The sequence below is a fragment of the Epithele typhae genome (genome assembly GCF_022376455.1).
Source record: "Epithele typhae strain CBS 203.58 chromosome Unknown BXZ73scaffold_14, whole genome shotgun sequence".
Taxonomy (NCBI): Eukaryota; Fungi; Basidiomycota; class Agaricomycetes; order Polyporales; family Epitheliaceae; genus Epithele; species Epithele typhae.
In genome coordinates, this window is record NW_025954205.1 from 263,551 (window position 1) to 288,456 (window position 24,906).

Genomic DNA, 24,906 nt, shown 5'->3' on the forward strand with positions numbered 1-24,906 from the left:
GGCCAAGCTACAGGCGAGGCTCTCTATTCAACGCGGCGACAATTGCGCATAGCCTGTGAGTTGAGGGGCAAACAGATTTACTATTTTGCACGCTCACAAAAGGCGTTTGATTAAAATCGTGGTCTCTTGGCTGTACGAGTTCAACAGTGCGACCACAACGCCCATCGATCACTTGACGGTCCACACCGTCCAACGTCCGCCAGTCGCCTTGCCGAGGACGATGCATCGGCAACAGGAACGCCCCGAGGATGGCCTTTGGTGCGCCCAATCCGCACCTGCCTCCGCGCGACAGCGGGAATGCGACGCAATCCCACCCTGCACAGTGCCCATCTTCGCCGGGGGGCCCGTTTGGCCATCGAGGGTCCGCGGCGGTATATCGGCCTGCGCGCAGCCCCCACCGCCGCACTCTCCTCGCCGAAGCCGCCCCGAACCACACGCCCGGCGCGCGCGGCAACGCACCTGCGCCGAGCCCGCCCGGAATTGGACGCCTCAAACATAGCCGCCTGGATCGGCCGCGCGCTCTCGATAGGCCTACAGGACGCGCGACGGCCCTGCCATCCTGCCACCGTCGCGCCGCGATAACACGCCCTGCCTGCCGGGCGTGCTTCCCTGACTCACGTTCCGGACTTGTCGACAGCGGATTTGTCCCGTTCCAGGCGGGCGATGCCTGCGGCCGTTCTTCCTTCGATGAACAACGCGCGCGCTGTATATGTATCCAGACGCTTCTGCGACAACTCCGCAGGTTGGCTGCGACGAGCCTCCCCACTCTTTGCGCGCGGATTCTCTTTCTCTGTCCTGTCCTTATTCCGGTTCTCTCCTTCTTCCTTCCCCAGCCATGGATTACGATGCGTACGACGCCTTGCTGCACCACATCTTTAGACAGGTATGTTCGGCCGTGCTCGCTGAGGTCGTCTCTTTCTCACGCGCATCTCTCCCCAGACCCAAGGAGATGCCTGGTTCAAGCCCTCGGAGGAGAACATCCACGCCGGCGTCTGCCTCCGAGTCGACAACGGTCTCTTCCGTGTCTTCCCGTACGAGAACCCCCACCTCGAGCCCTTCGAGGCCGCGGTCCGTTCCATTAACCCTGTGGTCGCCGTCAAGATCCGGAGCGCAGCCATCCATGCTGCACTCGCCACTGTGTTCGTGATCCTCTCATTCCTATCTCGATAACCTTCACTGATTCCGTCGTCGCTTGCAGACGGCCCGACGCGGACGCGATCCACGTCGACGACAACACGCGGATCCAGGTCGTCGACTCCATGTACCACCTCTCGGGCGCCGACAAGGAGCAGTGCGGCGCGTTCATCCGCGACGAGCGCGTGCTCGTCGTCTGGTCCTACCAGCTCGACTCCATCATCCCCACCTGCCGCGACTTCGAGGACAAGCTGATCAAGCTCGTCTGGAATCGCCGCTCCGCCAACGTCTCGATGATCTCCGTCGGCGACATGGAGGACTCGTCTGGCGCGTCGGACGTCGCGCTCAACGAGAAGCCGTCCCAGGCGACGGAGACGAAGGAGGCCGCGGCCGCCGCGGAGGCTGCCACTTCGCGCGCGCAGAAGCCCAAGAAGACGCGCTTTTGGGGGCTTGCGTACTTCGTCACCGACAAGGACGACATCGAGAAGACTGCGGAGGGCCCGTCGCCGCGCCCCGTGAAGCTCTTCGCGCCCTTCTACAACGGTCTGGGGGTCGCTTTGTCTTTCTGTGAGTTATTCCGCGGCGCTCAGTGTTGCAGTTGGCTGATGCTGTACTACAGTCTTCATCGCGACCGGTATCTCTGTCTTGCTGCAGGAGTCGTTGCTGGACGGCTCGTGGACTCGGTGGGGTCTCCTTGCTACCACGCCGTTCCTCTTCTGCGTGTCGCTGGTGAGCCGCTCGCGCTTTCGACCCCGTTGAGCGGCCCGCTCACTTCCGATGTCAGTTCTTCTGTTGTCAGATCATCAGCACGGTGTCCTTCTGGTACGTCTCTGCATTCTCCCGCCGCACATTGTTACTGACTATTTATCAGCATTGGCCCGGTTGCGCATTACCACCAGAACTCGAAGTACTACTCCGCCATCAAGCCCGCGCCGAACAAGGCCGTCGACACCAATCTGCCCCACATAACCATCCAGATGCCCGTGTACAAGGAAAGCCTAACTGAGACTATGTGAGTACCTTCGCCTCTCCCACCCCTTCGAGAAACCGTCGCATGACGGCAATGAAGGCCCCGCGTAAGGCAATCAGGGCACCCATCCCCCTGAGCGCCCGTCCGATAGGCACGAGCCCGCGCTTCTTCCATTTTCTGCCGCCCATCCTCCTCGCGCTCGACGCTGACCTTTCGCTCTCTCAGCGCGCCCTCGGTGTACTCGCTCAAGAAGGCCATGCAGACCTATGCGCGCCAGGGCGGCACCTCCTCCATCTTCATCAACGAGGACGGCATGCAGCTTCTCTCCGAAGAGGAACGCCAGGCGCGCATCGCCTTCTACGCAGACCACAACATCGGCTGGGTCGCGCGCCCGGCGCACAGCGGCGCCCCCGACGGGTATAAGCGTGCCGGTCGCTTCAAGAAGGCGTCGAACATGAACTTCGGCCTCGACCTCTCCCTCAGGCTCGAAAAGCACCTCGCGTCGCTCGAGGCGCTTCAAGCTGCGGGCGGCCTCCCGACGCCCCCGCGTGCCGACCGCGACTCCCAGGACGCCGCCTCTGCTCACGGTCCCGAAGAGAGCCTCGAGGACCGCGCGCTCGCGCTCGCGATCGAGGAGGTCGCCGCGGAGAGCGACGGGCGCTGGCGGCCGTGGGCCGCGAACGGGCGCTCGCTCCGCGTGGGCGAGGTCATCCTCATCGTCGACTCGGACACGATCGTCCCCGAAGACTGCCTGCGCGACGCCGCGCGCGAGCTCGCGGAGTGCCCGGACGTCGCGATCATCCAGCACGAGTCGGACGTGATGCAGGTCGCGCACCACTATTTCGAGAACGGCATCGCGCACTTCACGCGCCGGATCAACAAGTGCATCTCCATGGGCTGCGCGAACGGCGAGGTCGCGCCGTTCGTTGGGCACAACGCCTTCCTCCGGTGGAGCGCGCTCCAGGACGCGGCGTTCATCGACGAGGCGGACGGGAAGAAGAAGATCTGGTCCGAGGCGAACGTGTCCGAAGACTTCGACATGGCGCTCCGCTTGCAGCTCTCGGGCTACATGATTCGTTGGGCGACGTACTCTGACGGCGGCTTCAAGGAGGGCGTGTCTCTGACGTGCGACGATGAGCTCAACAGATGGCAAAAATATTCGTATGGTGAGCACCTCTCCGCGACGTCGTGTATCGTTTTTCGCTGACACGGGTTGCAGGTTGCAACGAGCTCATCTTCCACCCGCTCATCGAATGGTGGCGCAAGGGCCCGATCACTAAGCAGCTTCGCACGTTCCTCTGGTCTGGGGCTCCGATGCACTACAAGATCAGCATGATGGCCTGTGAGTGCCCTTTTACGGTGTTGCATTAACCCTAGCTGACCTTCGAGCACAGACATGTTCTCGTACTGTGTGTATTTCGCTCTTTTTCTCCTCGGGTATTTGCTGACAGTATACTTCAGACGGTCTCTCGGCGTCTGCGCTACTCTCCGTCGTCAACTACTTCCTCCTCGGGTGGGACCTCCCGGTAAGGAATTCGCATTTGTCCTACTGCCTTAGTTTTCGACTGACCTTCGTTTCGCCAGGTGGACGGCTACTACGAGCACAGTTTCGAGATCTGGCTGGCGTGCACCGTCGTTTTCCCGGGCGCCGGTAATATCGGCTTCACCCTCCTCGAATACCGCCTGGGCCAGCGCAACATCCTCGCGTCGCTCGTCGAGAACCTCACCTGGGTCCCATTCTTGTGCGCTTTCCATTCTTGTTGGAAATACGTGATCTAACGTCCGCGTCGTCAGCTTCTTCTTCTTCGGCGGCCTGAGCATCCACCTCTCCCAAGCCCTCCTCGCCCACCTCTTCTCGTACAACATCACCTGGGGCGCGACGAAGAAGGAAGTGGAACGGTCCAACTTCTGGCTGGAGGTGCCGAAGATCCTCAAGCGGTTCTGGATCTCCTTCGTCCTCAGCTTCGCCATTTGCATCGTCATGATCATCCTCACCACGGACCTCGTCCCCGTCGGCTGGCGCATCTTCAGCTTCGATTGGGCCGTGATCGTGCCCCTCGCGTAAGTCCCCCGCGCGCTCCTCTTCTCAGCCGTGCGCTGACCCGGATCCCTCGCCAGTATCGTCGCCGGCTGCCATATCGCGTATCCGGTACGTCCCGCTCTGCTCCTGCGAATCGCGCGGCGGCCTGCTGACCCCGTTTGGCAGATCGTTCTCAATCCGTGGTTCATGATTTTCTCTTATTAAATTGTGCTGGCGGACTCTTTCGGTTGTACTGGCGCCTTCTCCCCGAAGCGTCTCCACCCGACCCATTGGACTTGAACGACTGTGTACGCCGTCCTCTCGTTTTCCGCCCCCGGTTCCTCTACCCACGGACTTTGCCTACCGTGGCCTCATACTCGCATAGCTACACAGCATTCTCCCTTCTAGTATTCACGTCATAGACTTGGGCTTTCGGGGATTTATCGTACTCGCACCTACATACTACTGCGCGCCGGGAAACGGACTCTCGGACGTGCTGGCTTCAACCGTTTGCATGTGTTCCCTCTTTTGGATGGGTTTTTCCCAGGTTTTTATCGGACTCTGTATACACACTCTCACACATGCATACTATTCTAATGCTCGTGTACTACCAACGATATTAGACTGACTTGCGTCAAAACATTGCCGACCCGAGAGTGTGTTCTTCCGTATTTGAAACGTGGCAACTTGGGTTATGGTTGCATCGCGGCCGTTTCGTTCGGCGCCCTTGTGCTCGTACTTGCTCCCAAGCATGTGAAGTTGGGAACCTTGGCGCGTCCTCTTTCCCTGAGCCTGTCTACCGAGCCGTCTGAAAGGAAACGATGGACGCGTAATGTGCATCGCACATGTGGTGGGCGGGTTGTGAATGCGGGCGCTGAGCACCAGGCGCTCAATGATTAGATTATTATCAAGCGCCTACATTGCGCTGGTGACTTGCTTGATAAGACTTCGTGTATAAGGCCAGCACCGGGCACGTCGCACGGGGCTCTCCTTCATCCTCGCTCATGGCGGCACGCCGGCAGACTTGGGGAGACAATGAGTCCAGAGGAACGTGCGGCGACTTCTTTCGACAGCTCAAGTCAATACGACTCTCTCGCACATGTCGGCTCAATCACGACATTCTCCTCCTCATCCTGGGCACATTCATACAGCACCCGCGCGGATACGAGCATTTCAGAAAGGACATCCTTCCTTTGTGTCTGTCATGCAGGGACTTCAGGGATATCTGCTATCCTCTCGTCTTCTCCCGAGCAAGAGTAGGATGGCGTGAAGGCGGCGACCGGGATAAGGACAATGTGTGGGATATCCCTGATCACCTGCATCCCTTCTCCGCAAATGTGCCGCCTCCCCCGGTCTGCGGCTCACGAGGCTCGAGTTCGAGTTCTGCGCGAGCTCCCCCCGGTCCGACGACGTGCTCCCGCTCGTCGTCGCCTCGTTCCCGCATCTGGAGGAACTGACGTTCTACCGGTACCGCCCGTACGACATCGCTCGCCCCGAGGACGAGCTCGCACACGAGACCGCGGTACGCTCCTCCCGCCACGGCATTACGAATCTCACTGACGCTCCGCAGGCCGCGGTAATGCCGCCGCTCGCGGCGCCCGCGTCGTTGCTGTTGGAATCTGCCCGCATACATAGCAAGCTCGGTCGTATGGTACCAGCGCTTAGTTATCGCGTAGATAGCCGCCGTCCCTCGTCCCGCACTCGCCTCACGCGTTTGCCCTTCCCCACCACCTCGTTCTCCCCCGCGTCCGTCTGTACTCGCCTCCCGGTGCCCATAGGGACCAACCGCGTCGTATCGATTGCCTTTACCCCCTCGTCCGACCTTGTCCGAACCGCCGACTTCTAACAGTTGCGAGTTCTACGCGCCCACCTCAACTTCGCCTTCACACCCGACCCGCTGCGGGTGTTCGGGCCCCGCCTGATCACCTTTCACTGGAACCCGAAGGACAACGTGTGCCGATACGGGACCATGCGCGACGTCGCGCTCGTCACCGCCCACCAGCTCGCGCAGACGTTGGAGGAGGTTTGGTTGTGGATGCCGGGTGCATACGGACTCGGGCCGGGGTGGTTGGAGGCGTTCGTGGTGGAGCGAGCGGCGGCGGAGGGTGGAGATGGGAATGAGTGGTATGCGAACGTCCGGCAGGAGAGGGAGGTCGTCAAGCCGCGAGCCTTCATGTTCGGCTGATTTATGTATGGCAGACCTCAGCAGAGCGCCGAATTGTATACCGTACAATGATATATTGTGTTGTTGATCGCTCACATTTTTGACTCGAATAAGTATGTAGTTCACCGGTGAATCTCGATGTAGACTCGGGCGAGATAAAAAAAGAGTGAAAGTACACGCTTCCGACACGGGGAATCGAACCCCGGGCTATCGCGTGAGAGGCGATAATGTTAGCCACTACACCATATCGGACGTAGCAAGTTGCACCTGAGTAAAGTATAGATCACTAGTTGTAGCGCCCGCCGCCATGGTCATGTATTATGTCATCCAAAATTTCGGATACGGAATGGGCGCTTGCTGGGACGGCGAAATCGCTCAAGCAGCCTATTGCCTTCTCTCACTCCTCCTTTCACCCAGGGCTCGGCCCTTCAAAAACACATCCACCGCATTCATTCCTTACTCTACTCAAGATGTCTACCAGTGGCTTAAAGGCGATTGCGCCGGTGCCCAAAGCATCGGACTTCCTCGACATCGTCCTTTCGAAAACACAGCGGAAGACTCCAACAGCAAGTTGTACTCTGCATGCATCTATGAAACATCCCTGACATACGTGCTACAAAGGTCATCCATAAAAATTTTAAGATCAGCCGGATCCGCAACTTTTATATGCGCAAAGTGAAGTTCACTCAGGATTCGTTCGACGAGAAGCTTGGATCCATTCTGGAAGAGTTCCCTATCATTGATGTACGTGCTCGGCTTTTATATGCGTATATATGCGTTTTGGATCAGTCGTGTGAGATGGGTGGTGGGCGCAAGAGAGCTGAGAGAGACTTCGGCGACGCGAGGTGCGGTCCTGACTTTCTGCGCCTCCTCAGGATCTACACCCCTTCCTCTCCTCTCTCCTCAACGTCTTGTACGACAAGAACCACTACAAGCTTGCACTCGGTCAACTCCGCACTGCCCGGCACCTCATTGACCACGTCGCTAAGGACTATGTCCGCCTCCTCAAGTTCGGCGACAGTCTCTACCGATGCAAGCAGCTCAAGCGCGCCGCGCTCGGTCGCATGGCCACCATCATGAGGCGCCAGAACGAGGCCCTCGAGTTCCTCGAAGAGGTCCGCAAACACATCTCCCGTCTCCCCGCGATCGACCCCACCGCGCGCACCCTCCTCATCTGCGGCTACCCGAACGTCGGCAAGTCGTCCTTCCTCAACAAGGTCACCCGCGCGGACGTCGACGTCCAGCCGTACGCCTTCACCACCAAGTCGCTCTTCGTCGGCCACCTCGACTACCGCTACATGCGCTGGCAGGTCATCGACACCCCCGGCATCCTCGACCACCCGCTCGAGGAGATGAACAACATCGAGATGCAGAGCATCACCGCGCTCGCGCACCTCAAGGCGTGCGTGCTCTACTTCATGGACCTCTCCGAGCAGTGCGGGTACTCGGTCGAGGCGCAGTGTCAGCTCTTCCACGCCATCAAGCCCCTCTTCGCGAACAAGCCCACCGTGCTCGTCATCAACAAGATCGACGTCGCCCGCCTCGACGACCTCGCGCCCGAGCGGCGCGCGCTCGTCGACGAGATCATCAACGCGGAAGGCATGCGCCACGTCCAGGTCTCGTGCTACACCGACGACGGCGTCACGACGCTGAAGACGGCCGCGTGCGACGCGCTCCTCGAGCACCGGGTCGACGCGAAGCTCAAGGGCAACAAGGTCGATAGCATCCTCAACCGCTTGCACGTCGCGCAGCCCAAGGCCCGCGACGATGTCGTGCGCGCGCCGTTCATCCCTGACGCGATCAAGGACCGGAAGGCGTACGACAAGGAAGACCCGAACCGCAGGAGACTGGAGCGCGACATCGAGCTGGAGGAGGGCGGTGCGGGCGTGTACAACATCAACATGAAGAGTGAGTGCTCCCCCCCCCCGCGCCTCTGCGTTTTGTGCCGACGTCTGTCCGCAGAGAACTACTTGCTGGAGGACGAGGCGTGGAAGAACGACGTCATGCCGGAGATCTTCGACGGCAAGAACGTCGCCGACTTCATCGACCCCGACATCCTCGAGAAGCTGGACGCGCTCGAGCGGGAGGAGGAGAAGCTCGCGGCGGACGGGTTCTACGACGACGAGTCGGACATGGTGCGTCCCTTCCTTCTCCTCTTGAACCGCCCCCCAGCGCCAACACTACACGCAGTTCGACTCGGACGACGAGCGCGATGCGGCCGCGATGAAGTACTCGCGCGAGAAGAAGGTCATCTCGCAGAGCACGAAGATGGCGATGAAGAACCGCGCCGCTCTTCCGCGCACCGCCGGCCTCCGCACCCTCACCGAGCTCACGTCCGAGATGACCAAGGCCGGGCTCGACCCGAGCCGGATCCAGGAGCGTGCGGAGATACTCGCAAAGGTCGCAGGCGCGAAGCGCAAGCGGATGCGCGAGGAGGAGGAGGCCGAGATGGACGTCGACGAGGACGCGGACGGCAGCGAGGACGGCGAGGGCGCGTGGATGGACGTCGACGGGGAGGCAGCGCCGACGCTCAAGAGGACGAAGGCGAACTCAGGCGCGGCGGTCGCGGAGAAGCGCAGGCAGCCGCGGTCAAATCGGCAGCTCGCAGGCCTGCGCGACGAGGAGGTGCGTCCGGTGTCCGCTCGGGTCGGCTTGTGGGCTGACGGTGCGCTCAGCAAGCATCAAAAGCCAACAAGCTGCGCAACCTCGGGCAGAGAGGGCGCAACATGCAGGCGCGCGCGGGCGAGGCCGACCGCGCGATCAAGACCAAAATGGCGAGTGTTTTTGCGTGTCTTTGTTGGCACCCTGCTGACCGGACATGCAGCCAAAGCATCTCTTCGCGGGGAAGCGGAAGATGGGCAAGACGGACCGTCGGTGAGGGGTCATTTGGGTGTGTCTTGTATTGCTGGCTTCCCTGTTGTACTATTTGCTTTCGTGACGATCTTCGTGACTTCATCTTCTCCGGTCTGTTTGATTTTTCGGCAAACGAGCGGCACCACTTCAAGCGGGAATTGGTCAAGTGCTACACATCGTCAGAATCTTTCTTGCTTGACGGCTGGTGGCACAGGATTTGTAGTCGTCGTTGCGACAAACAGTTGTATTTCTGAGCCGTCGTGTATCAGCCAAACGTGAAGGGTCGTGGATTGACCACCTCCCTCTCCTGCCGGACGTTCACATACTTATCCTCCTCTCCGCCCCCCGCCGTCGCTCGCTCCACCACGAACACCTCCCACCACCCCGGCCCGAACTCGTATGCGCCTAGCATCCACAGCCAGACCTCCTTGAGTGCGGGTGCGAGCTGGCGAGCGGTCACGAGCGCGACGTCGCGCATCGTCCCATACCGGAACACGTTGTCCTTCGGGTTCCAGCGGCAGGTGGTGGAGAAGCGGATCTCGGAGAACACCTGCAGCGGGTCGGGTCTGAAGTCGAAGTCGAGGTGGGCGCGCAGGACGCGCAGCGCCGCGAGCGCCGCGAGTGGCTCCATCACCGCGGCCTGTGGACTCTGGAGCGTCAGTGAGATTCGCGATGCCGCGGGAGGCGCGTACCGCGGTCTCGTGTGCGAGCTCGTCACTGTAGCCGTCGCCATGGGAGGGGCGGTACCGGTAGATCGTCAGCTCCTCGAGATGCGGGAACAACGCGGCGACGAGCGGGAGCACGTCGTCGGACCGGTGGGAGCTCGCGCGATATTCGATCTCCAGCTTCGACAGCCGCAGACCGGGTGAGGCGGCGCACCGGCGCAGGAGAGATGCTGTGACGGGAGAGAGCGGTGGAGAAGGGTTCTTTGCGTAGGGATGAGGCAAAGAGAAGTCGTGTGTGGCAAATATGTGCAACGGGTTGCACAATACAGCCAGTGAACGGAGGGTGTGGGGCAGCTGTCCGTACATCTGGTCGTCTTCTGGTAACGGCACGGGGAGGGACAGATGTTCCAGCTCTGGCCAGGGAAATGGGGCGAGGCTCGTCGGAGCGCTGGTGATGTCGAGGGCCTTGGCGTCGAGCAGAACGTCTAGAGAGAGCCGACGCAGGCAGGACATGTTCGAAAACACCCGTGCGTATGGTGCCGGCGGAGACGGAGTCGTTTGGCCGCGCACGGTGAAAGTGTGCAACCGTGGCCATTCCAAGTGCTGTATGAGCGGCAGGGAGACGAATGGAGCGGAGAGAAGTAGTGTCTCGACAGTCATGTGTATCGCCCTGAGAAGTGATGAAAGCACCAGCATATCCGGCGCGGCGTTCTCAATGGGATCAGTTTTGAGGGCCATGTAGTCGAGATATTTCAACGGGGCGATGCCGTTGAGGGAGGTGAAGGAGCCGGAGAGTCGAAGGCCTGAGACGGAGAGCTTGCGCAGCGTGGGTGCCGATGCGACCATCTGGAGGAGCGTCCACGGATGGCGGTGGAACGCAGGCGGTTCGAAGAACAAGGCAATCTCGTATAGATGATGCATAGAGAAGAGAACGAGTTGAAAGAACCGAGGGGGGGCCATTGGCTCACATAGCCACTCGTTTCTCCTACGGCCGGTGGCGATGACGGCGTTGTAAACTCCAAGTTGGTCGCGTGAGCAATTATACTGAACTTTCAGGAACCTGCACATTGTAGGTCCAGGATCATGCACCTCAAAAGATATGATCACACATACCTGACCAGTGGACGGAGGGAATTGGGGATATTCCACATGGTATCTTCGCCAGCTCCACGCCATCCTACCCTCGTACGGGCGAAAATGATGGGATAAAACATGTCTCTGAGGCTTTTGCATGTCTGGCACAAATACAGCACGTCCTGTCGGAACTTGTGTTTGCGCGTCCCTTGTATGAAGATATTCAGAATGAGGAGGAGGACGTCAGCGTTCAGACGACCTCTGCAGAATCTCGGCATTTGAGCAACTGGAACGACACCAAGACTTTGTGGACTCACAGGTTTCCCAGTCCTTCGAGAGTATGTCTCATAGCGACGACAGGCTCCTATTGAAGGTGGACGGAATTCAAGCCGGTTTAAGTGGCGCTGACGGATATGAAGCGTTTGTTCGTAAGCACGTGTTTCCACCCGGGCCGGCGCACGCAAACCCGCTGCTAGCTTAAGTACAACGGCATTGCACGTATTCTCCCCGAGGCAGACCATGTATTATGACGTCGCACGCCGCCATCATTCCAGGAATATAGAACTCTCAGATCGTCTTCCCATCCGATGTGAAGTCCACTCCAGCCAACGCGATATCAGCGACGCACGGCCGTGCGAGGAGGGAGCGACGAACGGTGGGGTTGATGAACCCGACGAGGCTCTTGTCGAGCGCGAGGCGCGCGTCGTTGACCGCGCGGGGAAGATGGGCGAGAAGGCGGAGGCGCCGTTGATGTCTCTGACTCCGAGGCTCACGATGGGTCCGCTGTCCGCGCGAAGGCGAGCAAGGTATATGATGAGGAAATGTAAACAACGCCCGGAAAGGAGAGACGCACGAGTTGGCGGAGATGTTTGGGAACGCGCGCCCTGAGTGGTTGCATGTTCCAGCGGGATATGCGGGCGCAGCGGGACCGTTGAGGTATGCGGCGACCGTGCCGTTCCGCGAACGTGTTCGGAGGGCCGCCTCTAGGCTCAGGTCCGAATCGGAATGACACGGCTTCGGGGTTCAGTGCCTGCGCGTGAGCGTTAGCCTTCGGAAAAGGTTGACAGAAGGGATACGTACTGAACCTCCGTTGGGAACGGCGGTGCCGCCGACGGTGGAGATGCATGGACATCACGTGGGGAAGCCGCCGACGAAGGACAAGTTCGGGGGGTCGCTGTCGACGAGCGTACTTTGGTAAGAGGTGCTGACATTCCGGAAGTAGGTGGGTGGATAGCAAAAATGTAGAAGGGCAGAAAGGCAGTTGCATCAGCAAAGCACCAGGAGAGCATGACTACGAGACTAGTATGAACAGTGTGAAGATCCTTGATGAGAGAAACCTGGGGGTTAACGAGGGTTAACTGAGGAGATGGAGATAAAGAACGAAAATAGCAAACTCACCAGCACCGAAGGGTACCAACGGGCTCAACTAGCTAAGAAGATCGAGGATTCTACATAGGCGGATGAGGCTACGGTTGCCTCTCTTGCACAAGCGGCTCTCGCTCGCTAGGGTCGATAGTATCCGACGCACAACGACGAGGTGCTGCGTGCATGGATGTTCTGTATGCCACAGCAGGTGTAAGCAGTGAAGATCACGACTAGAGTAGATGAATGCTCACAGATACCCATGAAATGGCCAAAGCACTCACAACGGTTGAGGCGATAAAATCGTCAGACATGGAGAAGATGGTGGGGGGAAGACAAGGACGAAAGACTTATTCTACTCCATCGTACATCATCCACACAAAAGGCGCCTGCGCTCAACCCATGAACGTCTCCCCCAACCCCTCGACTTCATCCACCTCCATCCTCCGTCCCGCCGCACGCGCCGCGCGAGTCGCCGCCTGCCGCGCCTTCTTCGCCTCTCGTTTGAGCACCCGCCGCCCGAGCGGGTTCGCGCCCGCCATCCCCCGCTTCGCCGTCTCGTCCACCTCCGCGTCGCGCGAGCGCCGCAGCCGTTTCGGCGCGTGCGGCCGCGCGCCGTCGCGCTCGCTCGCCGTCGGGGTCGCGACCGTGCTCACGGAGGGCGAGCGCGAGCGTTTGCGGGGGACGCGGTGCGCGAGGTCGTCCGACTCCATCTGTCGGCTGGCGGAGACGCGGACGAGGCGAGGGTCAGCACGGGCGGGGAAGGGAGGGGGGTGGGGACTCACCCGTCCTCGTCCATGGACTCCTCCGCCGGCTCGCCCTCCGGGGCGTCCGCAACGTCCATGTCCATCACCGCGTCCGCACCGTCACCGCCGAACGCGCCCGCGTCCGCGGCGCCGAAGAGGCCTGCGAGCGTGAACGCGGGCGCGAGCTCGGTCACGATCTGCGCCTGCCCGACGGTCTCTGCGCCTGGCGCGACCTGTGCGCCCGCGGTGCCGGGCACGGTCGACGGCACGAGCGAGGGGTGCAGCACGGGCGGCTGGGAGAAGTACGGGATCTTCTGGTGGTTCCAGTCGTTGAGGACGTGCCGGGCAGTCGCGAGCAGGTCGGGGGCGCCGCCCTTCGCAAGCCGGCCGGAGACGAGCGCGGCCATGGTGAGGAACTCGAGGGGCGAGGTGTAGTCTTCGACCTTGTACAGCTTCTTGATCAGCTCGGGGTCGGTGCGCGCGAGGATCTCTCCCACTGCGAGAGGGGAAGTCAGGGACCGAACTTAGGAGGAAAAAGGGGGCAAGGAGCGCACCAACTTCGACGGGGTCCTCAATGTCTTCGACCTTGACGACGTTGCGGAGGAGCAGGTTACCCTTCCGCTTGCTCTTGCCGTCGTCAAAGTCGTCTTCGTCGAACACGACTCCAGGCGAGTCGATGATGCGCAGGCCGCGTTCAAGTTGCACAGTTTGCAGCTCTTTTGTGTGGCCGGGCTGCGCAGCAACGGCGCACACCTACAAGAGATCCATGAGACCCTGGCGACAAAGAGAGTCGCGCATATATGGACCCACCTTCGAACGCTTGAGCGAATTGATGAGGCTGCTCTTACCGACGTTGGGGTAACCGACAATGCCAATCGTGATGCTCTGAGCCGTAGGCTTGTACGCCTTGAGCAACCTCATTAGCGCGGGCGCAGTCGAGGAGGAGAGGTTCGATCGTTGATTGTTGCTCGCCGACTTGAACGGCAGTGTGGGGGTAGCGTGCCGGAGAAACGCCAGCCATGCCTGCGCGTTCTCCTTGGGGATAAGGTCTGCAAGACACCCCTGAGCTGCTTGTGCGGGTTGCGTGTGGGGAGCTGAAAGAAGGACATACCGATCTTGTTCAGCACAAACACCAGCTTCTTGCCCTCGCTTTCTCTCCGACGCACTTCCTCCTCCACGAGCCTGCTTCGGCAGCCCTCCGGATCTCGCGCATCCAGAACGAGCACGATGATGTCCGCATCGTCGATGACCTTGTGCAGGGCGCGAACGTAGTGCCGGCGCAGCTGCTCCTTTGACCTCGGGGCGCCCTTCGAGGACGAGGGGTCTCCGGGGGTGGTGTATGCGTCGTCATCCATGATATACGACGCGGCTTGGGCGGCGAGCGATGATAGTGTCGGCTCCGAGGCCATTTGGGTGTCGAGGTCGGCGCGAGGAGGCTGCCCACGGCAAGTCGGGGGCACAGAGGTTGGCGCGGGGGGCACGAGGGCAAAGGAGGAGACATACAGGCTGTGCGCGTCGTTTTCCTGCATTACGCTCCTTCAAACTAGGGAGGCGAGGCACGCCAGGGTCTTTCTTGAGTTCTGCGCACCCGGGGAACGATCAGTGATCTCAGCTTTTAGAACTGTTGCAAGGGGAAGCTCACTAGACCTGGTAGGTACATCGAGCTTATGAGATTCTGGTAGCATATAAGCACGTCGCCCTTTCGTAACCAGGATGCGCACGCACTGTTGCGACCCATGGTGGATGACGGACAAGAGAGGAGATGTGGATGAACGGCGCAGATTAAGTGTAGAGTTTTTCCTCCGAACCCAAGACAGGGGTTAGGGTTTATCGGGTGTGAGTACTTGAGTCGCCGCATGCGCCTTGTGGAGCCTTTCCTCCTCCCCCACCACCTTTTCCCATGTCTGACGATTTTATCGCGTCAACAGTCGTGAGCGCTTTGGCTACAGTTTGTATTGGAGGAGTGTATGATTTTATGGGTATCCGTGAGCATTCATCGGCTCTAGTCTTGGTCTTCACTGCTTACCCCTGTTATGGCATATAGAACATCCATGCACGCAGCACCTATGCTCGTGTCGTTGTTGTGCGTCAGATACCGTCGATCCTAGCGAGCGAGAGCCGCTTGTACAAGAGAGGCAGCCGTCGCCTCATCCGCCTATGCGGAAGCCTCGAGCCTCATAGTCTGTACCCTTCGCTGCTGGTGAGTTTGCCGTTTTGGTTTTTTATCTCCATCTCCTTACTCTACTTTCAAGTTTCTTTCATCAATGATCTTCACTCGCGGTCATCCTGTCCTGGTGCTTTGTTGATGCATCTGTATTTCTAATTCACATTTGCTATCTATTTCCTGAGTCCGGAACATCAGCACCTGTATTGACGTGTGGTTCAATGGTGAGCCCTTTGCTATCTCGCGAGAGAAAAGGTCGAACTGCTGGACAACAGATCTTCAAACACTACGAGACGTTCTTGATCCGGGCACACTCTGGGCTGCTCTACCGTTACGGCCTACCGCTGCTCGCCAGGCGCTCTCTCAATCACTGTCCTCGCCTACCGCACCCTTCCATCCCTTCGCCCACCTCGGTCCCTGGAGATGCAAGCTTTGCGTGCGGTAGACCGTCATGGTCTCGTGGGGCTGGTGCACATCGAACGCCTGCATGAGCAATACGGCAACGTCGGAGGATGCGACCGAGCGGCGAGGACTTCGTCGCGCAAAAACCTGACCTTCAGGAGACGATAGAGCGACCCGGACGTCGGAGACGGTTTCGACTTGTACTCAGAGTTGCAGGCAATGAAGATGAACGGGCTATATGCTGGACACAGGATGTACGAGAGCGAGACAGCAAAACAAAACAGGGATGAGTGCAAATCAAAGCCAGCAAGAAAACATGTAGAGTCCGTCAGGTCAACATTTTTAGCACCGCCGCGTTGAGCTCGCCGTACTCGCGCTGGATCCACGCCCCAAACTCGTGGAACGTACGTGGCGGAGCGGCGGAGAGCCAGCGGGCTTCGTGCTCGTCCTCCTCGGCGATGGCGAGCGCGAGCCTCACGGGGCAGGGCGAGAAATTGAAGGCGACGGACGACGACGACGTACTAGAAGAGCTCCCAGACGGCCCTGTCGAACCTTCGTACGCGCTCTGGTCGCTGTCGCGCCCCTCGCCCTCGCCGTCAGGCTCACTGAGGGTGTCGTCGTCGCTGGTCAAGGAAGACAGCTCTGACTCGAACGCGTCCATCTCCATCTCCACATCATCCCCCAGCTCCTCTTCCTCTGCACCCCTCTCCTCTTCTTCCTCTCCTTCCTCCTCCTCCACAACCACCCGCGTCTGTCGTCTCCGCCGCGGCACCCCTGGGCCCCGCGCCTCACGCCGGTGCGCGTCCTTCCGCTTGTGTTTGAAATACTTCTGCGCGTGCGCGACGCCGAAGCCAGAGCACCCCGGCAACCGCGCGACGGTCCGCGCGAGCGTGGCCTTTTGCGCGCGCGAGGGGTACGCAGTCGTGTGCTCGAAGAAGTCTGCGCGCGAGGGACGCGTCAGCGCCAGCGGCGTGAGGGAGGAGGGGAGGGAGGGGGGGACTCAGACGCGGTACGCAGCACGCACCGCCGAGGACGTCGTACGCGGCGCGCGGCCAGTGGCTGTTGTTTGCGTTCCGTCCGCTCGCCGCGGGGATGGGGGTGGGGGCGGTTTTGGTCCTGCGCGCGGCGAGTGTTTTGGAGGACTTGACCGCGCCCATGGGAGATGACAGACGCGGGTGAAGGAGCGCAGTGAGTCGAAGAGCACGTACGCAAGGAGATACATATGAGGACGGTCACGGTCGTAACTGCGGTAGGAGTATCCGAGTCGCCGACCGTGACGTCATCAAAGTCGGGCGCTTGAACTCGGTCACTAACTATCAGATATCATTCTGCAGTCACACACTGGGTGAATTGCCGGACACCAAAACACTCGCACTGTGTCATCTTCCTATCCAAACAAAAACTGGGGCACCTTCACCGCCCACCGTCGCCGATGCACGTCCACCGACTCCCTCTCTCTCGGCCCCCCGCCCAGCCCGGGAAGCACCTGGAACACCTTCCACTCGCCCTGCTCGCACACTGAGCCCGCGCTCGGCGTCCACAGCCAGATTTCTTCCAGCGGCGCCCCCGTGAGTTCGCGCGCAGCGGCAAGCGCGACCCGCTGCATCGTCTCGCGCCCGAACCCGTCGCCGTCCCCCTCCGGCCAGAACGAGGAGTCGAGCGGGGTGCGCACGACGCGCAGACGCGTGAGCGGCGCCAGCGCGGCACACACCGCTGCCTGTCGGAGACCAGTGAGCGCGGAGTCCAGACACGCACGACGACGACGGGACGCAACGCACCGCGGTGGCTTCGGGCGCCTCGTACGCGCCGTCGAGGCGGTAGCGGAACAGCGAGAGCTCCTCGAGACGCGGGAACGCATCCGAGACGAGCGCGAGCACCGCGTCGTTGTCGTCGTTCGCGTCCGCGACGTACTCGACCGAGAGCTGCGTAAGGCGCAGGCCGGGGGACGCGGCGCAGCGGCGCAGGATGGCGGCCATGGCCCCCGTCGACGCGGGCAGGGGGAAGTCGCGGCGGCGGGGGAGTCCGGTGTCGGCGGTCGTGGCGCAGTGCCGAGGGTAGCAGAGGAGGGAGAGCATCTCGAGCGTGGACGGCAGGCGGGCGTACGCCGGGTCGTCCTCCGGGAGCGGGAGCGGGAGGGCGAGGTGGCGGAGTGCAGGCCATGGGAACGCGGTGGTCCCGCCGCCGAGGGGGGTCGTCGACATGGAGGCGAGCGAGAGCTCGAGGGAGAGGCGGTCGAGGCGAGGGGCGAACTGGGGCAGAATCGACGCGTACGACTCGACCTCTAGCCGGACCATGCCCGAGACGGTGAGCGCCCGGAGACGCGGCCACTCGAGCTCGTGCACCCGAGACCACGGCACGAGTGGGGCGGAGAGGTGGAGGGACTCGACGGAGTTGTGGGTGGCCTCGAGCAGCGACGATAGAATCTGCAGATTCCGAGCGCTGTCCCTGACTGGTCGCCCTGTTTCGCCGACGAGATATGTGAGCGACGTCAACGCCGGGACGGCGCACTCGAGCGCACAACTGTCTTTCGGCGCAATTTCCAGGCCACGCACAGAGAGCCCGCGCAGCGTCGGTGTCGAGACCAGCAGTTGGGCCAGCGCCCATGGGTGACAGTGGCCTGCAGGTGGATCGATATCGAGCGTGATCTGGCTCAGCTGATGCATACTTGCGAGGATCTCGCCGAAGCACGGAGGCGGCAGAGGTTCGCAGTGCCACTCGAAGATTTCTTCGTCCGAGTCATCAGCCATCCACTGTCGCCCGCGACGGCACCGCAGTTGGAGGGCCAGGTGTCTGGAATACAGTCGTGTCAGATCAATCCCACCAAAGGTGTGCACGACTCACTTGACCAGCGGGCGCAGCTGAGGGGGGACGTTCCAATGTGTTTCGTCCAGCTCCCCACCCCACTCTATTGTGATATTGGCATAGATGAGAGGATTGCAGATGTCCTTGAGAGCCCTGCAAGATCGGCCGAGAGAGAGCATAGCGTCTCTTGTTAGAAGCGAACTTCCGTGCTCCCATTCATTCATCAGGGCTTTCGCGATGAGTGCAAGCACGTCGTCCTTCAGGCGGCACCTAGAAAGCGAGCTGAGTAAGTACAATGCACGGTATCTTCGAGTCTCACCTATCCATGCAGGCTGGAGACACAGATTGGGGCGAGACGTGAGAGGGGAGTTGGACTACGTCCGCGCATCCAGCCCCGTTGATTATAATCGGACGCTCAGGAACATTATCGGGGATCCCGAGTGGCGAGGAGGTCGTGAAAGTGCATATATGCGATCGTCACGTGCGGTAGCAGGTCAAGCAAAATATCGACATACAGTAGAGGACACAATAACAGGGCGCCGCTCTGCCTTTGTACCGCGACGGCTACGGCTCCGGGATTGATCGCCCGTAGTACCGTCAACTATGCCGGTCCTATGCAGGGCGAGCGTGCGCGTGGACGCTGCAGGAGTGAAAGCGCGTGAGTCGAGGCCGGACTGGCCGGATCGGGAGCGGGTGCGCTGGCGATAGAGAGCGCGAAACGCCGCGTTGGTGGTTGCCCATTCAAGAGGGCGCGACGAACGCATGCTAACGCCCGAACTTCGGGTGCTTCCCCCTCTCCTCGTCGAGCTGCGTCCCGGATGAGGAGATCACAGCATCGTCCATGTCTGATGAGCTTATTCCTGCCGTAATCACAGTCGTGAACTGCAAAGACGGTGAGCGTGTGGAGGGGGGGAGCGTGGGGCGGGACAGAGACAACACACCTCGACGCCGCCGTGCGTAGGGTCCACTGACGTGCCTGCGGTCCGGAACTTGCCGGCGGGCCGGGTCTTGCGCACGAGACTGCGAGAATTCAACGTCGCGAGCAACGAGTTGATGTACACTGCCGACGGCATGATGAGAAGACGCGGGCGCGGGAGGGGGGAGGGGGCTTACTCTTGCTCAGAACGAAGTAGAACGCGAAGTAGATAAACTTGTGTGGCGCGACGGCGTACTTTTGGGACACGCAAGATCAGCGTCGGCTATACTACTTTGGGAAGGCTACCACTGGATACTCACCGACACAAGCGCGCCGAGTGCGCAGAAACTTGTCGGGCATTCAGATATCAGCAAAAGAGCCTCATTCCTCGCGTGATATCACATAAAGCGGGACACATTACTTACCTTGTCAGCAAACCGGTGTTGACGCTGTATGCCATAAGACTCGCGATGAGGTTGTCCGTACTAGAAAGTGCAGCCGGTGAGTTTAGATCCTCCCATCGAGCACCTCCACGTACTTGCGGATACCAGTTCGGTAGCTTTGCAGCAGCAGGACCTGAGTGGCCGCGACGATGAGGTCGACAGCGACCTCAACCGAAAGGCCAGCATAGAGACCCCACTACACTTTCGCCGTCAGACGAAGCGAACATGAGTTCAATCGGAAGATACGTACGGAAAATTTACTGATTTGTGCATAACTGTCGAGGCCCAGTCTGCATCGAAAGTTAGGCACCGTCATCGAACAGAGGTGTAAAACTACAGGGGACGTACAATTTCACCGCGAAGTCTTCAAGGTCGTCGGGGTAAACGGGGATCATCGCGCGCGAGCGAGCGATTACTCACAGGTGGCATCGACTGAAAAGGGAGTTCAGCGTCGAATACACGCGTTGCGTCGAACTGGGAGCTCACTTTCGACGTAGGCTGAGCAAATGGCCTTGCAGGATGTCAGAGAACAGGGTAATATGCGCGGTAGATGTACGCACGATAACAGCAGGAATGATCCACCTTCCACCCCCAACTGTGAACATGATGCTTGTCGGCGTGAAAGCAGGCGGTCAGGACACGAGCATTACTTACGTTTGTATATTCGGTACGCGAAGCAACTGATGGACGAGACGTTACGTGAGTGTGGTTAGGCACGGGTGGGCGTAAGACACTTACGCTCGAACAAGGGTATTGCTTGCACTCTGGAGCAACGAGATGGGGTTGGAATGCGGATATATGCGCTGACAGAGAGAAAAAGACTCACTGACACCATGATCATGACCTAAAGCCCAGACGAGCACCCTCAGTCATTCGCGGAAGCGTGGACGTTGCGAACTTCGACTTACACAAATGGACCTGTAGGTGGGGGGAAAACGGTGGACTCAGATCTTGCGGGAAACGGCAAGCATGTGAGCTTACCAGACAGGCTTTTGGATGGCCAAGAGATTCGTAAAGTTGGACACGCAGTAAACATACATGGTGTGGGTGACCAGCGTGACATGAAGGCCATCGAGGAGCCTAGTACGGGTCAGAATATGCAGCCCTCAGATGGTGACCATGTCGAGGGTACGCACCAGAGGAGGAGGATCTGGAAGATGGTGGAGGATCGACGCGAGAATCCTGGAAAGCGGAGACGAGGACGTACCGAGTACCGAGTAAACCACCCATCCGAAGAACGGTTGCGGTAGTAGGTGTATGCTTGAAGGGTCGTGAGGCCGTAGAGCCTGCGTGGGGGGCAGGGGTAAGCAGCGAGGTCATGAGAAATCAAGACGCGGCGCGGCGTACACAGCTGAGACAAAGTGGCCGAGAAAGGCGGCGCCAAGGGTGCTGTCGAGCGCGGGTACCACGAGCCCGGCGGCAGACATGGCGGGCAGGTCGTCGAAAGGATTGTGCCGACCGTTGACCGGCTCAGGGAGGGAAGGAGAGCCTGTAGCGAGCGGGGACGGGCGGCATCTTAAGCTTAAGCTCAAGTGAGCGGAGAGCGACGACTCGCGCGCCGCGACGGTCGGTACGCCCGCAGTTCCTGATCGCGTTTTGAATTTCCGAGATCTACGGGCGCCAGCGGCGCTAGTACCCTCGCAGGCATTCGCGCCGCGTGAACTCTGACCCTGCCTTGGCTTTCGAAGCCAACATACCCGAACTTCTTTCGCACCCATCTCATCTGTGCACAACGACACAGGGGGACACTGGCAACTCATGCATATGAGCTGTTGAACCACGTCGCGTAGGTTGGAGTGCACTAGCACGCGGGGTGGCTGCGCTTGTCTGCTGCATCATAACGGCCCCGCTACATAGATCTGCAGACGCGCCCCTATCAGAAAGCTATTGCGGACACGGGATGAGCCTAAAGCCGTCTGGATGTCTACCGGGACTACTTAGGACTACCTGGGACAATGCTCGCTCTGGGCCCATTGAAGCGTGTTCAAACCACCGCCTGGGCGGTATGTTTCATTTCCCTCAAGCGAGGTGTCCGAAATCTGCCCAGAGGTAAATGCATGTATATAGCCGCGTCCACCTCCTGTTCTCACACTCGTCTTGCGGACCAAGTGCGAACGTTGCTGCAGGTCTGAAGACTGAGGCTTGAGGCCAACGGTAGGTACCGCGCTCTGTGTGACCGCACCGCACCACCGCCTACACGGGCGGTACAGAGCGACTGGGGACAAGGCCAAACGTCGCCAGGGTCATACAGCTGTTATCATACATTTGTCGGTTATGGTGAGCCGGAGTGAAGCGCGACTGGCTCTATGTGCGATCTGCGGGAGGTGCCCATCTTTATGATAACAGCTGTGATGTTCATACGAGGAAGTACGCGAGCCCTGCGATGGTTCTGGATTTGAACGACGTTTCAACCAGGTGCTTCAACCGGGGCCCGAGCTGACTTCCTGAGAAGTGAAGCGGCGCACTTTCTGGAGTGTGTCAGCCAAGAGCCAAATTCCCAGCCCCGACACAACAGAAAGCGAGGAAAGGTGCCCAGGTTTGAATGGCGAGTCCGCTGTGCGCACTCACATCTTTAGAACTGGCTGTGAGAGACGAGGTGTATATTTGAAACCGAGTTCGAGTCGACAGATTCGAACCATACACTGGATCCTGGTCCAGCCCAATGAGAAGGAACGGTGACAATGACGGACTTCCGAGCCACGGCGCCCGTCATAACAACTCTCTACCCTTGGTCAACAGCGTCCGGCTGCCTCGAAACCAGTCGGGTGGGTGTCTGAGAAAGTGCAAGGTAGAACGGGTTCGGCGCGCGCGCGCGCGTTCTACCCACCAAAAAAACCAAAGGAATGTGCGCACGACGCATATACCTGGTAACGGTTATCTTCTGCTTTCCGCTGAGCAACACAAACAGACGTGGGAGCAGCAAGCGGTGCATAGATTTGTATATGCGGTACCCTAAAAGTATGGTCGAGTGAGAACTAGCTGGGCTACGGCTCGCGCATACATACCAAGATGAGCACTTACGTATGCTCCCTTCAGGATGTCACTCGCGCACTTGTGTGAGAAACGTCGTCAGAACGTGACTATATGCGCAAGGTGAGGCCATGGTTATGACCTACAGCCTGACTGGACGTCTTTAGATGACGAGAAGAGTGGGTTTCATAACACAGAGATGATGGACCTGCATGACAAAACAGCGATGGTGGTGTTCGTAATACTAGATACATGTATACCGCATGGGCTATCGATGCAACGACCCTGGGAGGTGTCGTAGATCAGACCAATCAGACCTTCAGATCTTGAAGCACCAACGTGATAACGCACTAGAGCACGAGAATCTGCGCGACGCAAAAGATATGTGGGGTTAGCGAGGTACTTAAGGAGCAGAAAACAGGAGCAGAATAAGTACGCAGTTTCACCCCGCCTCAAGAAACGATCATCATACCTTCTCCAGCTGCACATGGCTCAACAACGTTCAGTTCACTCTGGATATCCTACAATTCGGGCCGCGAAGGAGTCGAGAATCATGAACATGTCCATATGCTTGAGAGACGCGATAGAGGCAAGCGAAGATCGGGACGTAATACGTCCTCAGTGCTCAGTGCACTCCGCCCACAGTTCCTCATCGTCGTCTGCCAAGCCCGCCGCGAATGCCTGTCGCCATTGTTCAGTCGCCATGAAGTGCAAGATTGCGAGCAATCGTACCTCCAAGTCGGCCTGCGAGATTGCAGGTGTACGATGCTCACCGCTCGACACCTGGTGATCCTGTGGCAGACGCGTCAGAAAAGACCTCATTTGAGCACGCTCGTCGTCTTGGAACGCACCGGGGTCTCCTCCTGGAGCGCATCCGTTAACGCGTCCCAGTCTCGCTCCGGGGCGAGAGGCTTCTTGACTCCTTGGTTGGCCTCGTAGTCTGCACCCTCGTTGCCTATAATGCCGGCGTGACCCTTGACGTACTGCAGATGCACTTTCTGTCCGCGCCGCGCACGTTGATCGAGGAGCGCGTCAAGGTAGAGGATGAGCGACCGATTTTTGACCGGTTCCCCGGAGGACGTCTTGAAATTGCTCCGTTTCCATTTGGGGAGCCATTCACGAAAACCTGTGCCCAGAAGAGAGTTGAATGGTCGGGTCAGACTTGGCTGAGGGAGGCGTATGCTTACAGCTGATGCTGTATTTGGAGTCTGTCTTGATGAGCAGTGGGTGCTTCGAATGGGGCGTTGTTTCCAACACGCGCACGATAGCCTACAAAAGCTCAGCACCTGGCGGCCGTGAATTGAGAGCATGACCAACTATGAGCTCCGCGCGGTTGTTGGTTTGCGCGCCGGGACACCTCTCCGCGATATTTCTGCAAGGATATATGCGCATACAACAAGACAAGCAAAGAAAGAGCAAAAAGCTAACCTGGAATCACCCGGTCCCCACCACACCCCCACGCCTGCAACCGACCCGGCGTTCCCGTTTCCCTTGCATGCGCCGTCTGAATAGACGACGTTCCAGCCTGACTCGTCCTCGACGACCTCCGTCGAGAGCGCCGACCACCGGGACTTCGTGGAGCCCGCCTTCTCATTTGACCTGCTCATTCTAGGTTTCTTTGAAGAATGTCTTTCGTACGGCTTCGTCCCGTGGTTGCGTGATTGGTGTGACTTCGAAGACGATGCAACCGCCGGTAGCGTAGACGGAGAAGCAAATGTGGTGCGGTGACCGCCACTGACACCGTTTTCGGCGAGATAGGCATTGGCCGCATCTAACGTGTTGAACTTCTTATGCAGACACCCTTTGAATGCTTTTGTTTGCGCCTCGCAGTCGCTCCTGCGGTTTGTAAGGGGGCTTGCATGGGTATATGCAAGGCAAGATTCCAGTACTCACCATTCAGTGTATACCCCCGGGACATGGCCCCGGGCGACAGCATAGAAACCAGGCTTTCCCGCTTTTCCCATTAGAAGGGGGTGGCAAGAGTGAATGGTCCGAGAGGTGGGATAAGAAGTGAGCTCGAGAACCGATCGCTGGGGGATCTTGAGATTGGCAGCACGCAGTAGTATACGATAAAAAGCCAGGACGACAATGTTTAAGGCGAAGCGAGGCCAAGAGGGGGTGGTGAGGGTCCGAGAAACAGCCACACTGCGCGCGTAACGCAGCATCGCGACTCGCGAAGGTCGACGCGCGGCGAAGGGCGAGCGCGCGCGATGATTAGCTT

General features: G+C 59.5%; 8 protein-coding genes and 1 non-coding gene across 9 annotated transcripts; 2 read left to right on the forward strand and 7 right to left on the reverse strand.

Annotated features, from left to right (window-relative positions):
- Nucleotides 1-835: 835 nt before the first annotated feature.
- On the forward strand, nucleotides 836-4,349 carry BXZ73DRAFT_44353 (glycosyl transferase family group 2-domain-containing protein; the record flags this gene model as incomplete). Its single annotated transcript, XM_048019323.1, has 14 exons — nucleotides 836-883; nucleotides 940-1,139; nucleotides 1,199-1,701; nucleotides 1,754-1,863; nucleotides 1,919-1,956; nucleotides 2,006-2,146; nucleotides 2,330-3,270; nucleotides 3,324-3,446; nucleotides 3,499-3,513; nucleotides 3,566-3,630; nucleotides 3,689-3,846; nucleotides 3,899-4,165; nucleotides 4,223-4,253; nucleotides 4,311-4,349. 14 exons carry the CDS (start codon nucleotides 836-838, stop codon nucleotides 4,347-4,349), a joined length of 2,679 nt encoding a protein of 892 aa, XP_047879452.1.
- A 2,119-nt stretch (nucleotides 4,350-6,468) lies between these two features.
- Nucleotides 6,469-6,540, reverse strand: BXZ73DRAFT_t75. The gene has a single exon. It is a non-coding gene; the product is annotated as a tRNA-Glu (tRNA).
- A 218-nt stretch (nucleotides 6,541-6,758) lies between these two features.
- BXZ73DRAFT_89194 (GTP binding protein 4) lies at nucleotides 6,759-9,166 on the forward strand (the record flags this gene model as incomplete). The annotated part of the gene is made up of 7 exons (XM_048025197.1): nucleotides 6,759-6,854; nucleotides 6,910-7,032; nucleotides 7,164-8,196; nucleotides 8,251-8,423; nucleotides 8,479-8,913; nucleotides 8,964-9,062; nucleotides 9,113-9,166. The coding sequence occupies 7 exons, from the start codon at nucleotides 6,759-6,761 to the stop codon at nucleotides 9,164-9,166; spliced, it is 2,013 nt and encodes a 670-aa protein (XP_047879453.1).
- Nucleotides 9,167-9,406: 240 nt separating this feature from the next.
- Nucleotides 9,407-10,727, reverse strand: BXZ73DRAFT_99882 (uncharacterized protein; the record flags this gene model as incomplete). Its single annotated transcript, XM_048028147.1, has 2 exons — nucleotides 9,407-9,781; nucleotides 9,834-10,727. The coding sequence occupies 2 exons, from the start codon at nucleotides 10,725-10,727 to the stop codon at nucleotides 9,407-9,409; spliced, it is 1,269 nt and encodes a 422-aa protein (XP_047879454.1).
- Nucleotides 10,728-12,637: 1,910 nt separating this feature from the next.
- Nucleotides 12,638-14,726, reverse strand: BXZ73DRAFT_89195 (P-loop containing nucleoside triphosphate hydrolase protein; the record flags this gene model as incomplete). Its single annotated transcript, XM_048025198.1, has 7 exons — nucleotides 12,638-12,962; nucleotides 13,028-13,484; nucleotides 13,543-13,741; nucleotides 13,799-14,037; nucleotides 14,100-14,424; nucleotides 14,492-14,556; nucleotides 14,714-14,726. 7 exons carry the CDS (start codon nucleotides 14,724-14,726, stop codon nucleotides 12,638-12,640), a joined length of 1,623 nt encoding a protein of 540 aa, XP_047879455.1.
- Nucleotides 14,727-15,882: 1,156 nt separating this feature from the next.
- BXZ73DRAFT_99884 (uncharacterized protein) lies at nucleotides 15,883-16,711 on the reverse strand (the record flags this gene model as incomplete). Its single annotated transcript, XM_048028148.1, has 2 exons — nucleotides 15,883-16,493; nucleotides 16,579-16,711. The coding sequence occupies 2 exons, from the start codon at nucleotides 16,709-16,711 to the stop codon at nucleotides 15,883-15,885; spliced, it is 744 nt and encodes a 247-aa protein (XP_047879456.1).
- Nucleotides 16,712-16,941: 230 nt separating this feature from the next.
- On the reverse strand, nucleotides 16,942-18,535 carry BXZ73DRAFT_99885 (uncharacterized protein; the record flags this gene model as incomplete). The annotated part of the gene is made up of 3 exons (XM_048028149.1): nucleotides 16,942-17,271; nucleotides 17,333-18,344; nucleotides 18,396-18,535. 3 exons carry the CDS (start codon nucleotides 18,533-18,535, stop codon nucleotides 16,942-16,944), a joined length of 1,482 nt encoding a protein of 493 aa, XP_047879457.1.
- Nucleotides 18,536-19,121: 586 nt separating this feature from the next.
- On the reverse strand, nucleotides 19,122-21,142 carry BXZ73DRAFT_99886 (uncharacterized protein; the record flags this gene model as incomplete). Its single annotated transcript, XM_048028150.1, has 19 exons — nucleotides 19,122-19,238; nucleotides 19,298-19,416; nucleotides 19,470-19,527; nucleotides 19,593-19,620; nucleotides 19,698-19,757; nucleotides 19,811-19,911; nucleotides 19,966-20,005; nucleotides 20,064-20,079; nucleotides 20,136-20,147; nucleotides 20,202-20,226; nucleotides 20,276-20,310; nucleotides 20,370-20,395; nucleotides 20,454-20,479; nucleotides 20,542-20,559; nucleotides 20,624-20,633; nucleotides 20,697-20,795; nucleotides 20,852-20,865; nucleotides 20,923-21,001; nucleotides 21,063-21,142. The coding sequence occupies 19 exons, from the start codon at nucleotides 21,140-21,142 to the stop codon at nucleotides 19,122-19,124; spliced, it is 963 nt and encodes a 320-aa protein (XP_047879458.1).
- A 2,161-nt stretch (nucleotides 21,143-23,303) lies between these two features.
- On the reverse strand, nucleotides 23,304-24,649 carry BXZ73DRAFT_99887 (ribonuclease H-like domain-containing protein; the record flags this gene model as incomplete). The annotated part of the gene is made up of 7 exons (XM_048028151.1): nucleotides 23,304-23,366; nucleotides 23,418-23,477; nucleotides 23,537-23,811; nucleotides 23,873-23,954; nucleotides 24,003-24,057; nucleotides 24,114-24,521; nucleotides 24,579-24,649. 7 exons carry the CDS (start codon nucleotides 24,647-24,649, stop codon nucleotides 23,304-23,306), a joined length of 1,014 nt encoding a protein of 337 aa, XP_047879459.1.
- Nucleotides 24,650-24,906: the final 257 nt, after the last annotated feature.